Raw genomic sequence first — 15,187 nt, 5'->3', positions numbered from 1 at the left:
TGCCTCCAGAAGCGGTGAATGCTCCAACACTGGAAGTTTTTAAGAAGAGACTGGACAGCCATTTGCCCGAAATGGTATAGGGTTTCCTGCCTGAGCAGGGGGTTGGACTAGATGACCTTCAAGGTCCCTTCCAACTTTACTATTATTATTATTATTATTATTATTATTATTATTATTATTATTATTATTATTATTATTAAGGAGAAGTCAGGGAAACAATAGAAGAAGTTGAGTTTCCATCACTTCTACATATAGCAGAGGAAAACTGTTGCCTGAGAACTTGGATAGTAGCTACTAATCAGTGTAAAGCTACCATGTAGGAGATATTCTTTCAGTTTTGTCATCATTTTGATTTAACTGCCATCTCTGCAGCGGTTTATTTTATTTATTTTTATTTATATATTAAATTTATATGCTGCTCATTTCTCTACCAAATGACTCTGGGCAGTTTATAGTACTTCACCTACATTTTGTATTTTTCCTTAGCAAGAGTATGTATTTCTAGATTTTTTTTTAAAAAAAATTTTTTTTATAACCACATAATTGCCCAGAGGGTTTTGTAAATTCGGCAGAATACAAGCACAGTGAAGCAAGAAATTATCAAGTGTAGGTTGCAGTTCCACAAGGTGGTAGCCAGCAAGGCTTTTATGAGCTCTGGGAATGGTAATTCTAGCAAATAAGAAGGATATTAAGCTTGAAGAGGCTGGTGTAGAAAATCTGAGTGGGGAGGGTTCTGTTGGTTTGATTCCATATAAGAGAGTTTCCTCAATTGCAACTGCTTCCTGTTGAAACTCCTTCTACAGATCATCTGCTTTTCTTCCTCTTAGGACATTCCAAATCCTAGCCATCTGCCTATGGTAGCTGCCTGGAAGACAATGCCTCTCTTTTTTGGTACAGCCATCTTTGCCTTTGAAGGCATTGGAGTGGTAAGTCTTGCCTAGAAACTTAGCTTAAAACAGGGCTATCCAACGTTGGCAACTTTAAGACCTGTAGGCTTCAATACCCAGAATTCCCCAGTCAGCAATTCTGGGAGCTAAAGTCCACAGGCCTTAAAGTTGTCAGGGTTGGACACTCATGGCTGGGAATCTTGTTTTGCTAGGAACTGAAAAATAACTTAGGTCTAGTAGCTTCTCAGGTGGCATTTAGCACATCTGTCTCTTTGCAGCCAGACATGTTTAGTCTTCAAGACTTTGAACCTATGACAAGACCTATGTTACCTATTTTTGTCTATATTTGAATGACAGTCTTTGTATGGCAGCATGTGACCAGTTTGTACCTGACCTGATAATGGCTCACAGCTGTTCTGGAACCAAACACTGTTTTATGTTGAGTTTTCTAACTTAGAGCTCTCATTTAGAACTCTAATTAAAATGCAACATAATGGTATACATGAGTGATCTTATGTTATATAGCTCTAATCTTTTGAACATATCTAGTTTGATCTATTGGAATAAACATGGAAATGTTTGATCCGTTCTGTTACTTTTTCCTTCTCTCTGGCCTAGTCATGTTTATCTTTTATCTTTAATTTGTAGATCCAATTTTCCATAGGGGTAATTAAATTTCTTGAATGATTGTTGCTATTATGAGACATTTTATTTGATTATGTCATGCATTCAAGAAATGAAAACAAGGGTAGAGTCCTGTCAAATGCTTATTAGCTCTCAGCCTATGCACTGACTTCAATTATTTTGTACTCTTTTGTTTTCTTGCTTTGAGGATCATAAGGATAATTTCTGAGGATTCAGGGCAAGACTGAGAATAAATGCTTGTGAGTGCAAGCTTGTCCGATGTGACTGATGGGGTCTGGAATATCTAATGAAGTATTAGGAACTAAGCCAGTTCAATTTTCCTCACAATAAAAACTTTGTGAGGTCAATCAGGCTGAGAGCCAGCGATTGACTCAAAACTTCCACAATTAGTTTTCCTGCTGGCTCAGGAATTCTGGGAGTTGAAGTCCACGAGTCATAAAAGAACCAAGGTTGCCTACCCCTGCCCTAGTCTATTGTGAGAAGGTTAGGTTAATTAGGGGAGTAAAATGATGATTACTGAATATTTTGGGCTTTTTTTCTTCTCCAAGGTGCTCCCTCTAGAAAACAAAATGAAGAACCCTCAGCACTTTCACACTATTCTGTATGTGGGAATGGCCATTGTCACCACGTTCTACCTCAGCTTGGGAACACTAGGATATTTGCGCTTTGGAGCTAACATCCAGCCCAGCATCACTCTCAATCTCCCCAACTGTTGGTGAGTTGAACTGGGAAGCTTTTGTTACCAGGTAGAGAGAAGGTTGAACTACAGGCTACACCTGAATGAGTAAGAATGGAATTGCAGAGATGGATGCCGAAAAGTAAAAACAATTTGCAAAGGTGCTTCCTTTGTAGGGAGGCTCTTAGAGTGTAGTCTCAGTCACTTTCATGTCTTCATTCTTTCTCATGGCCATCATCTCTTATATCAATCCATGTTTCTCTGTGTTCCAAATTTTGCATACTTTGAACTGATTCAAGCATGTTTCAAATAGTGCATTTTGTACTAGGAGAAAGACCAGTACTGCCACAGAAACATTTGAGAATGCAGAGCAGCTGTCCCCTGTAATTGGGTTATCTCTTAGGTCAGGGGTGTCAAACTGCCGGCCCCTCGGGCTGGACGCATCATCCGGAAGCCGTGCCCACCCCATTGCCAGCAATGGCAAAACTGTCCTGATACGTCTCGCGACGTCATGTGACATCGCGAGTTTGACATGTCTGTCTTAGGTTATCACATTCTCATTCATGATCCTAGGAACCAAGAACTACTTATATTAGCTGACTAAACATATTGCACAGTGGTGGGATTCAAATATGTGAACAACCGTTTCTCTGGGTGGATGCTGCTTCCAGACGTCCATTCTGGGCCTGGGCAACAAAAAATTAGCTACTGGTTATGCCGAAGTGGTGCGAACTGGCTGAATTCCATCACTGATATTGCCACATATAGGACATCATCACATTGGCTTAGAATACCTCATTGGAAAATTTGTCACTGATGATAATAAAGTTGTCTAGTCTTAACTCCCATAACTCATTCTCCCATTTCTAATTCTGATGGAAGCCATGAGAAATTCAGCCCCCCTTCTTCTACTCCAACCCCCCCGCAGGTTCTCTAATTCATAAATTATTGTATGGAGATGATTGAATCAATTTTTCTTTTTTATCAATTTCTAATAGAAATTCTTAGTTTAATATGACATCAAAACTGACAGAACATATTTCCGTGTCAAAATTTCAGTAAGGAGGTATGAGTTATATAGTGCGACAATATATAGAGGATATCCAAGAAAAGCAATGTTGCAGAACTGTACTTGGGATAAAAAAGTGTATTTTAGGTTCCAGTTCTTTCTGTTTATTTTTTGTGGTCACTAAAGATAAACAGAATTAATTCCATAGGAGAGAGAGCCTATATTCATGTGTTGATTTTTAATATATTTTTTAAAAAATATATGCTATATTATTTTCAAAACTCAAATTTACAATAATTTTGATAATCCAAGAATGGGCAGCTATGTCCTTTATTAAACTCAGTCCCATCAACTCTAGCAATATATCTTCCAACAACATTTAGTTAGCACTGCCCTCTAATTTTATAATAGTGATGCAACCAGCTATCGGCTGTATCTGTCTCATGATGGCATATAAGGAGTTTGATTTCTGATGACATTAGAAATTTCTCACTATTTGAAAAAAGAAGGCTTTGAAATAAAACTTGTTGCATCGTTGAGTGAGTGCTCAGTTTTAAACAGGAATCCATGCCTTTAAAAACTCACAAAGTCATAAGTAATTTTGAACAAGTACTTTAGCAGTTGTCATATCAGGGTCAGGCAATTTTTCAATATTCCTTTGACTCGTTGCTTTGCTACAAGCCTATTGGAACTGGTGTTGTGGCTTTCTACAATATCCAAAGCCCTGATTCAGGAACAACACTTTCTTTCCTCAAGGGAGACTGACTTACTTTTAGCTCCTTACTCATGAGCCAAATTTCCCTAGTGGTCTCTGGATTAGGGTGCACAAACATTTTCAAATGGTGTAATCACTGCACTGACTTCAATTTTTTATTTGGTTTTTCACCAGGAAGCTGAGTGAATTTAATGGTTGTCTCTTTCCTCATTTTTGCAGGTTGTACCAGTCTGTCAAGCTGCTCTACTCCCTCGGAATCTTCTTCACTTATGCTCTGCAGTTCTATGTCCCTGCAGAAATAATAATTCCTGTGGCTGTTTCCAAGGTCCCTGAACGCTGGAGATTATGTTGCAAACTGCTGCTGAGAATATTCCTGGTCTGCGTAACATGTGAGTGGTGAGAGTTTTCTTTTCACTTGGCAGGTAGAGATTTAGCCCAAGGGATGCTTTATTGCGGTAAAGATATTGCTAAGAAAATTACTGGGCTCTATAGAAAATAAAAATGGAGGCTGAGTTCAGGCAGTGCTTTTGTTTGGTGAAAAAATACACCCCCTACACCAGAGGTGGGGAACCATGGTCCCTTTATGACTTATGGACTTCAGCTCCCAGAATTCCTGAGTCAGCATGGCTGGCGCAGGAATTCTGGGAGTTGAAGTCCACAAGGCATAAAAGAGCCATCATTCCTCACCACCCCTGCCCTACACCTACATCAAAAGGATAACAGTGAGCTGCAAGATTGATCTGCAGTGTCTTAGTTGCCAAAAAAAAAAGGTAGATATGTGAAAAATTCTCTTAGGTTGCTGCGGTGATGTGACTTGTCCAATATGGTGGCCACCTCATGAATAGAGGGTCATCCCTCATGACACTCAGGTCATGGGTCTCAGAATTCCAAAGGTGTTCATTGCCTCAAAACATCTGAGGACGCCTGACTAATGCAATAGCTTTGTACAGATATTTGAAATAAATAATATTGTTGCTAGATTCGAGAATTCATTCTGAGCTGTTTACAAATCCCACCTCTGAGCTTGAAGAGTGTATATACTGATGGCACATTTTGTCATGATTCAGTGCCGTCTGTTTAATTTCACGTCCCCTTCTGTTTTGCCAGAAGAGTTTATTACGGACTAAAAATCTACTCTGAAATTAAAACGATGTTTATTTCATTTGAAGTTGTAGTAAAGAAAGGCTAATTACCTCAGCTGCTTGCTCTTCAGCAGGCATCTTCCCTGACAAAGCTTTTATTTCCTCCTTTCCTATCCCTCAGGTGCCCTCGCAATACTGATTCCTCGCTTGGACATTGTCATAGCTCTGGTAGGCTCGGTGAGCAGCAGTGCTCTAGCACTTATTATCCCACCCATCTTGGAGATCTTCACCTATTATTCGGAAGGCCTGCACCCGCTCATCCTGGCCAAAGACATTCTCATCAGCCTCTTTGGTATTACTGGCTTTGTTGTGGGGACATATGAATCTCTCTATGAACTGATTGTACCAACTGTGTCCAATGCCACCACTGCTTTACCATGACACTGTAACCTGTTTCACTTTGAGAAGATATCTTCAGTTCGTATGGAACTTGAGTTTCTCCATAGCAACTGCAGAAACCTGGGGCTCCTCCTTGCTTTTATAAGTTAAACAGATACAGCTATGGTTAAAAAGAAGGGGCTCTTATTTATTTATGCTTCTTTTTTTGTATGGGGTTGATTTAGGAGACGTCATAAAAAACAAAAAAAAGGGTGCTCCATTATGATTATCCTTACCTGGAAGAAATTGAACGTCTTGCAAGCATCTTGGATTTTACTAGATTTCTAAATCAAGAGCATTGAATGTGGGGAGAATTAAGAATCCTAATATTCCTCACCAGATCATTTTTATGAAGTCTTTTGAGCATCATGTTATCAGTTCATTTTTATTTTCATTGTTCTTGTTTTAAACTGCTTCAGGCTACCAATTTAGAAACTATTGTCTCATTTCTAAAATAAATTCCTCCTTTTGGATAGTTGCATGAAAAGCGAGATATAGCTTGAAAATGATAGCTAACACAGAAGAGGGAAGCGCAAATGAAACTCAGTGTGTAATATTATAATGCTCTTATCTCATGAAGTTTTGTGTCTATTGGTAATAACACTGAAAACTAAAAATAGTATCAAGCTGCCTAATCTATAATTTTCAGGCAACACCAATTGGACTGCATATAAAAAGGGAAATAAGGTTTATATTGCCAAATCCAGCACCGTGCTAGTCTGACTCTATAGCAGGGTTCATATCAAAATGCTATGGGGAAAAAGATACGTGTATGAGCTGGATAGGGGATTGAAAAGTGTTTTTAAAGTTTTTTTTATAGTTGTGGAAACAATAGGATATTGTAAACCAATTATCTATTGTAATCTTTTGCTTTGTTGTAGCTTCAAGGTACATTCACTAAGCATACTTTTGAAAAAATGGAAAAGCTATGCCCTGAATGTCATGATTATAATCCAATTTCATGTAAACAATAATTTCACATGAGTATATGTATATACACTATAAAAAACATAAGGTGAGTCAGATGCATAGTTGTAACTTCTGAATTATTTTGCTTCTGGATTATGGAAACACTTTGAGAACTACTTAACAATTGTAGCCAATTAGCATGTGTACATAGGTTAAATTCATGGGCCCAACTTTCACGGTTTTCTTATTTCACATATAAGAGGCCCTGAAAAGCTAGCCAATCAAAATAGATAAATAAATTGATTGAGCAGGCACATGGAGATTCTTATATTAAAAGTGCAATACACATCCTATTTTCTATTATTTGCCTTTGTTCTCAGGAACACTGAATAGTTTACACTAAGGTTATTTTCAAAAAATTTCTTCCTAAGATTTTAGCTGCTTCATGGCATTATTAAGTATTTGATACTACCATTTTTGTTTTCTAAAACAATCATACATGTGGCTTGAATTGTGGCTTCTTCTGTATTTATCTAATTAGCCAAGGGATCTGAATTTGACTGTAGACCTTAAATTATAATTAAAATGCAATTTACCAGGAAGCAATTTGTGCTCCCTGAATTTAGTAGGGCTTATTTCTGTTGGGTTATGACTTAAAAAAAGGAAGATGGGATGCATATCATTGTTTATCTCTTCCAGTAAATTGTGATTAGGTTGTATCTTTTAGCTTTTTTCACGAATAGCCACACAGGATGAAGAAGGGAACGAGGAATTATCACTCTTTAGATATGGCACCCAAATACTTATTTAACACTTTAAATAGATATTGAAATGTAGATTTTATGAATGATTTTGGGAAGGTTTTGTAGTCTGTTTTTAAATATCATTGTAATGAATTATCTACTTTTTATGCATTGCTATATGGTTGATGCAATAATTAAATAAATTGTAAGTTAGCTTCCTATCCCCTTTCTCATTCTTCTGAAGCTATAGATGTCTCATTAACTCTGGGATATACTTGGGGTTTATATTTCTCTCCCTATATAGTAAAGCATATGAGAAAATAGACAAATATTCAATATTCTGGTCTTGGCAACATAATGGTGAAATGTAAATTAAAACTGCTTTAAATTTTGCCTGTGAACCCAGGACATTAAGACATGAGCAGAGCCCTGCAGATTAATGGTATTGCAAGTTTTTACCATGATTAATTAGAACCTTGGCCAGGTAGCTAGAGTAGTCAAGATGAAATAAAATTTAAATGTAGAATAAAATAGAATAAGAGAGTTGGAAGGGACCTTGGAGGTTTTCTAGTCCAACACCCTACTTAGGCAGGAAACCCTATACCATTTCAGACAAATGGTTGTCCAGTCTCTTCTTAAAAACTTCTAGTGTTGGAGCATTCACAACTTCTGGAGGCAAGTTGTTCCACTGATTAATTGTTCTGTCAGGAAATTTCTTCTTAGTTCTAGGTTGCTTCTCTCCTTGAGTGGTAATGACACATTTCTAACTTTAAAAAAACCCTGATATTTTGACTTCGTAATTATTACAAACAGTAGAATTGATAAGATTGTGCCTGTGCACTCTTGCAGTTGTAGCATCTTGAACTGTTATAAGTGATTATGTGAATATTTAGCACATCCATTTTACTGAAACAGAAGCAGAATGGATGCAGAAAGTAGAGAAACAAGGGAACTTAATGAAGTCGCAAAGAAACATTATTGAATTTGATACTGGCTTTTTAACTTTGGGATTATCCCATTTTTCAATAGCAAGTGCCATTAAGACCAATTTGGTAGATGTTAAGTATAACCTCCATAGAAAATGCAGGATTTTAACATTTACTGATTTGTAGATTTCCCATTATTTGAAAAGTTGATCATCCCATAATATTGCATTGATAGCATTCTGCTAGTCCCTGCGTGCCCAAGGTTGGCTATTAGTTATATTCGTCACAGCCACTGAATGAAATGAATTTGTTCACTTATATCTCAATAGATGCCTTAATATGTCTGTAATTTATGGTTCTATAAAACTTTGTATTCTGATGGAACACAATGTGAAGCATTCTTCTCTGTGGGAATAGTATTTCTTTTTGACTTCTAGAGAATGAACACTTTTTCCAGTCAGGATTTTAATGAAAAAAGTCTACATCAGACATTACCGCTAATTATAACCTATATCCTTGGCATTGTGGCTGGTGGCCTTGTCTGGTTATATATGTTAAAATTGCCTGCATACAATTATCTTTTACGGTTTCTTTTTCTTTCCATTTAGAATAAACTGTGGCCTATTTGTATTTTCTTGCTCAGCACAGAAAGAGGCGGTTTTGAATTACTGAATTATCTATACACTTGCTTCCAGTAGACCTCACAGAAGGATAAAGCTACAGCATTTGTTCTGTATAATTACATCTTAAGAGTTTTTTTATTTTTTGTCTAGTTGTGTCTGTAATGTAGTTGTCCCCCATCCTGGTCCTCCTCAGATCCCATACTGAGTCGGTAATTATGGGATTTGAAGTAAACATTTCTGATGTCTCTCTCCATAAGTTATCTCTGCTATCTGGTCTGGTCTGTCTCTGATAATGGATAAAAGGGCATTTCAGTGTCAATCAGGTCTGCTTACTTTCGTTTTATTTATTTGTAAAAGAAGTGACTGCACTTGTGAAACTGGATATGTGCAAAATCCAAACACAGCTTTGGTATTCCCCAAACGTTTATGACTATCAGAGTCCCCAAAACTGACTTCCAAAGGGGACCACATGGAAGGTATTGAGATCAATGCATACAGCTAAGAAATTGGACCACTACATATTTGGAAACTAGATGAAAGCCCCAACTAATGTTTGTAGAGAACTTTGGGAACAGTTTCTAATTCCTTAAGGTTACTCTTAATTTACCACTTTGGACCTTTGCCTTCAATTGGATATACTGTTGCTCCTTTTAGGGTAGCTTGGTGACACATATTTAAATATGGTGCAGAATTAAGCAAATATATTTTGGGTAACCTAAATTTCAGAAGTGGATGCAATTATCCTCAAATGTTTCCACAAGGAGTGACTTTGAAGATAGAAAACGATGTCTGTTTGTGTGTCTATCGAAGCAGTCAATGTTTATTTATTTGTGCCTACATGTGTGTATAGCAAGCCACTATGTACATTGGGTGTTCTCTGTAGGAGACACAGATGATGTTATGTATGATAATGCTGTAACTGAAGGATATATTTTAGTGGATGTTTCATTCAATAAATTCAGTTTTTTTTTACTGTATTATAAGGTTCCACACTGACTTTGTTTTTTTTCATATTGCTTATAATTTATAATACTTAACAAAGATGAATAAATAAAGTAATAACAAACATGCACTGGCTATTCCTCAACATGGTATCTGAACTAAAAACTACACAAAATCAAGGCAGATGTTCTTGTTAACTGTTCACAATTTAAATAAGCTAACAAACCTGTGACAAGACACACACTGACAGAGTTGCAATACAAGGTATTCCTGCTTGGCATATAAGAATATATCAGGCAAATGTGTGCTCCAGTTCTTTAGACAGTGAAAACTCAGGATGGTGTAGTGGTTGCTGCAGTAGGACTGGAGAAACCAAAGTTCAAATCCACATTCAGTCCTGAAAGCTCTGTCCAACCTACAGTCAGGGTGGTGTTTTGGGATGAAATAAGTCATAAAGTATGCTTATATGTAACTGAGCAAATACAGAAATTTAGGAGGTCTGGTGGCGCAGTGGTTAAAGTGCAGTATTGCAGACAAATTCTGCCCACAGCCTGGAGTTCGATCCTGACGGGGCTCAAGGTTGATTCAGCCTTCCATTCTTCCAAGGTCAGTAAAATGAAGAGCCAGTTTGTTGGAGACAATATACAGTACTGACATTTGTAAACCACCCAGCAAGTGCTGTAAAGCACTATGGAGCTGTATATAAGTTAGTGTTATTGCTCTTTAGGAAAGTAGCTTTTTATGATAAATTGGGATATATGTAGCCTTGAGAATTCGACTTATCAACATCTCTATCTTTCAGGTCTTATGACTCAAGTTGAATCCTCTACTCACATAATATCCATTAACAGACATTTTAGTCAAGAATTAAGAATCGGCAAGGAATAAAAAATCTTGGAACAAAACTCTCAACTCATCCACTCATCTGCCTCTATCAGAATGCTTTGGATGTTCCATATTTCATCAAAACAAAACTAAAAAAAAAAAAAAGTTCTGTCGTAGGGGACACTGATATATTGAAAAAAGTTCTTGCTGTTTCAATTTGAGTCATAAGACCTGAAAGATAGAGATGTTGATAGTCAAATTCTCAAGGCTACATATATCCCAATTTATCATAAGAAATTGGCCAACATAAATATATTTGTTTTAAGTATTAAATATTTTTAAAATGTCCATGATAAAGGAAAAGATAGTGGCCAAAGGGAATGGATTGTTGTTGGATGATCTCAACTTATGAATGGAGGGTAGCCAATCATTAAAATATAAGCATAAGCGTAAATAATTTGAAGCCCCAACCATCCTAAATTGGCAGAGCAACAAAGGCTGCAGAAAATTCTCCAGTTTCTTGGCTTTCTTTGATGACTGCATTCTTCCCTCTTTTAAGCTCTTTATGCAGAAACCTGGGGGAGGGCAGTTCATAACATTCCTTTATAAATCTTGAATACCTGAATGATTATCCACAGATGTGTTAAATTGTTTTCTGTAAAAATAAAAATGGACACAGATTTTCACTTGGTTGTTAGATGAATGACTTGCTTTTCCAACAAAGCTTGCTTCAGTTTTCCTACCCTACCCTGCTATCCCTAAATGACTTCAAATTCATTCCATGGAAGTTAGCAAGTATAATATCACATGCTTTCCCATGTGATTTACTTTCTCTGGGAACAATTTCTGGTTATCACGAAGGTTCCTTGGTCATAAAGGGAAGACAAAACACTTTTGCTTAAGAATTTAGTCACTATAATTAAGGATACAAGTAAGCAAGCATTGAAAGACAGTGCCACCGAATTGGTATTATTGATGGTATCAAGTCACCAGCGTTTTTATCATATTGTCAGACATGCCTCAGATTGAGTCTCTAAGTAAGAATGAGCCTTAACATGTAAAAAAGATGTTGGGACTCTAGAAAGAGTACAGAGAAGAGCAACAAGATGATTAGGGGATGGGAGGCTAAAGCATATAAGGAACTGTTGCTGGAATTGGGTATGTCTAGTTTAATGAAGAGAAAGATGAGGGGGGACAAGATAGCAGTGTTCCAATATCACAGGGGCTGCCACTAAGAAGAGGGAGTCAAGCTATTTTCCAAAGCGCCTGAAGGCAGGACAAGAAGCAACGGGTGGAAACTAACCAAAGAGAGAAGCAACCTAGAACTAAGGAGAAACTTCCTGACAGAACAATTAACCAGTGGAACAACCTACCTCCAGAAGCTGTGAATGCTCCAACACTGTAAGTTTTTAAGAAGAGACTGGACAGCCAGTTGTCCGAAATGGTATAGGGTTTCCTGCCTGAGCAGGGGGTTGGACTAGATGACCTCCAAGGTCCCTTCCAACTTCTTCTTCTTCTTCTTCTTCTTCTTCTTCTTCTTCTTCTTCTTCTTCTTCTTCTTCTTCTTCTTCTTCTTATTATTATTATTATTATTATTATTATTATTATTATTATTATTATTATTATTATTATTATTATTATTATTATTATTATTATATCATCATTGGATTGAGAAAGGTGTAGCTTACTAGAAGCCAAGTGAAATACAGTAGTGCAAAGCCAGAACTGAAATTCTCGTGCCAAAATCCCAAGAACAACTTTGCCTCTGAAGTTTTCTCCCACAGCTGACCCCCTCATGTCCAATCAAATTTAAAAGAGATGTTTTTAGAACGGTCTCCTGAGGAATGCAGCTGTGCTCCATTCCCAAGAAGTTGACCTTGAGACTGTACTTGGAAAGGACCAGTGAAGTTTCATTCACCAGAAGCATATTTTCCCCTCACCTTCATCTGGCCCTCAGAGTTCATGGCAGCCTGGCACCCAAAGACTTCTGGAAGCGTAGTTGCAGAATACTGAGGTAGCATCTAACACATATTTTGAAATGCAAATCATTTGGATTTCACGTTAGGAAGTGAAATATACTGGGGTTATTTTGAAGATAATTTTTTTTGTTTAGATCAAAACTCTGCTTTGAGTTTGTATATGTGCGAAGGACCTTCAATTAATGTTCATACAGCTATTTTCAGCATCTTTGCTAATCAAGCCTGCTTTGATCCAGTGTCCCATTTGCTGTAATGTTTTCATGCTGAATAATAAATGGAGGAAATATCATCAAGGCAATTAACACCGGGCAATTCCAGTCATTAGATACAAAACTGGATAAGTGGATTAGACTCAAACAGAACAAAAAGCCCTAGATGGGAAGAATAAAGAAAAATAATGACAATGAATCCTGCCTTTCATCTAGGCAGCAATGTTGACCGATCCTACTTATAAAGGAAATTGGGTATGGAATGCTGCAAGTACTTCAGACAGCTGAAGAATAAAAAGGGCATAGGAAGAATATTTGAAGTAAAGAAGATGCCCTAAAGCTAGCATATACTATGAAGGTTTACTGAATACAGGACAGACCAAACTGGTCTTTAAGAAAAACCAAATGAAGAAGAGAAAATAGACTTAGCAAGGAAAGTATTACATAGCTTGTATATTAAAAAAAGAGCAGGCAAAGCAGATAACAAAAAGACCTAGCTAAGAGGTGGAAAACTGAAGAACGAGACAAAGAGACTAATTCTGGCTGCACAAGACCAAACCTTAAGAACAAATGCATACAAAGCCAGAATTTAGAAGACAGCAACAGACAACCTCTGTAATGAAGTTAAAGAAACATCTGACCACCTAGTTAGTTGCTGCAAGAAGATCACACAGAATGACCACAAACAACGGCATGACAAAGTAGTAATAATGCTGTACTGAAATATCTGCAACAAATATCATTTGTTTGCAAGCAAGACCTGGTGTGACCACAAAATAAACAAAGTAATTGAAAATGAAGACACTAAAATGTTCTGCAGCTTTAGAATTTAAACAGATAAGCACTTGCCACACAACACCCCAGATTTAACAACTGTTGATAAGAAAGACAAAAAGTCTGCATAGTGGACATGGTAGTACATGGAGGAAGCAGAACCAAAGAGAAAGAACTGAAGAAAATCACAAAATGAAAAGACCTGCAAATAGAAATAGAATGACTGTGGCAAAAGAAAGCAAAGATAGTACTAATAGTAATAGGTGCCTTGGGTGCAATTCCAAAACATCTGGAGCACCATTTAACACCTTCAGTTCCCCATATATTTTTTAAATGACAAATTAAAAGCACAGAAATGAGGCCTTTCCCAACCTGCTCCTTATATTTTGAATACTCCTTTTCAAAAGGTAGTATTTTTCATTTTTAACAACTGAAGGTTTATTAACAGGTTTCACAATCCATAGCTATTGCTATCTTTTTTAATGCAGTGGAAACTGTCAATATGGACAATCAACACAGCATTGGTCCTGCTTTTTGAGTAAGACCAAGGCAATTTTAGACACAAGTATGTTTGTGAGTACAATGGAATTTATAATCTTTCCAAGGCATCCATTTTCCTATCAAGAAACATGGGAAGCTGTCTTGAACTGTCCCTAGTTGAAAATTCTGGAGATTTGAGTCTGGACAACCTCCCTGCAAAGTAAGTTGTCTACCCCGAATGATCTCTTAAACCCTAATTAAGATGAACCATGAAAGGTTGACATTGGTAGCTTTAATCCAGACATGCTTGGATAATAGTTTTGCTCTGGGAGCTAGTTCCCATATTTCATCCCCATTACACCGACTAGGCATGTTCATATTAGTCTAGAAGAAAGTTTGATATTAGGTCTTCTCACAGCCTGGCACACATTAGCTATTTATTTATAACTTTCAGGTAAGGAAATTAATTCAGATCTTATTACTGGAAGGAGCGACAGTCCACTCATTCTTCTCCCTGATTGATCAAGGGCCTGACTGAATAAAAATTCTGTGAGCTGGGATCCCAGTAAAAGGACTCCTTATTTGAGAAGAAACCATTTTTCCTTGCAGTATGGGATAATATGCAACTTACACATCTCACTTTCATGGTTATAGAAGCCAAGTTAAAGAAGGAAGATACAGAACTCCTAGAGTACACTGCAATATAGTAGAATATTATATGCTAAAAGCAAGAAACAGATCCAAACAACATCTTCTGTGCTCCTCACCTTTGACCAAAACTCAGAGGGTGTTTCCAGTCCAAGTATTTATTGTACAATTCCATTGCAAAAGTCCAAACAGTGGCATTTTCCATTCGAAACTTTCCCACGGTTTTCTACAAACCTTTTTTTTTCTTATCATAAATAATAAAAAGAGAAACAAGGTTTAGCTGGGTAATGACTTTTCACTGGCAGCACTAGCAGCCTTCCACCTTGATATAAAAAAAGATGTTGTGAGACTCCAGAAAAAGTGCAGAGAAGAGCAACAAATATGATTAGGGGACTGGAGGCTAAAACATATGAAGAACGGTTGTATGGCACTGGGTATATCTAATCTAACAAAGAAAAGGAGTGATATAATAGCAGTATTTCAATATTTAAGAGGCTGCCACAAAGAAGAGGGGGTCAATCTATTCTCCAAAGCACCTGAAGGCAGGATAAGAAGTAACAGATAGAAACTTATCAAGGGGATATCCAATCTAGAACTAAGGAGGAATTTCCTGACAGTGAGAACTTGAAAATACCCAACTATCAGTTCCATGAATAAAACTGTTTTATTGTTTTAAA

At 37.1% G+C, this 15,187-nt stretch overlaps 1 protein-coding gene across 5 annotated transcripts in view; it reads left to right on the top strand.

The window, feature by feature from the left end:
- The window catches only part of LOC107295506 (proton-coupled amino acid transporter 1), a 32,356-nt gene extending 25,879 nt beyond the window's left edge, over positions 1-6,477 (top strand). For all 5 annotated transcript variants that reach the window (XM_015824823.2, XM_015824826.1, XM_015824824.1 and 2 more), the window contains 4 exons: positions 828-926; positions 2,081-2,247; positions 4,152-4,321; positions 5,196-6,477. In XM_015824823.2, coding sequence (XP_015680309.1) covers positions 828-926; positions 2,081-2,247; positions 4,152-4,321; positions 5,196-5,455 — 696 coding nt within the window. In that variant the 3' untranslated portion in view covers positions 5,456-6,477. The remainder of the gene's footprint in view (positions 1-827; positions 927-2,080; positions 2,248-4,151; positions 4,322-5,195) is intronic.
- Positions 6,478-15,187: the final 8,710 nt, after the last annotated feature.

This window comes from Protobothrops mucrosquamatus, unplaced genomic scaffold, assembly GCF_001527695.2.
Source record: "Protobothrops mucrosquamatus isolate PMUCROS unplaced genomic scaffold, P.Mucros_1.0 scaffold2369, whole genome shotgun sequence".
Taxonomy (NCBI): Eukaryota; Metazoa; Chordata; class Lepidosauria; order Squamata; family Viperidae; genus Protobothrops; species Protobothrops mucrosquamatus.
This window is presented reverse-complemented; position numbering and strand designations above follow the sequence as displayed.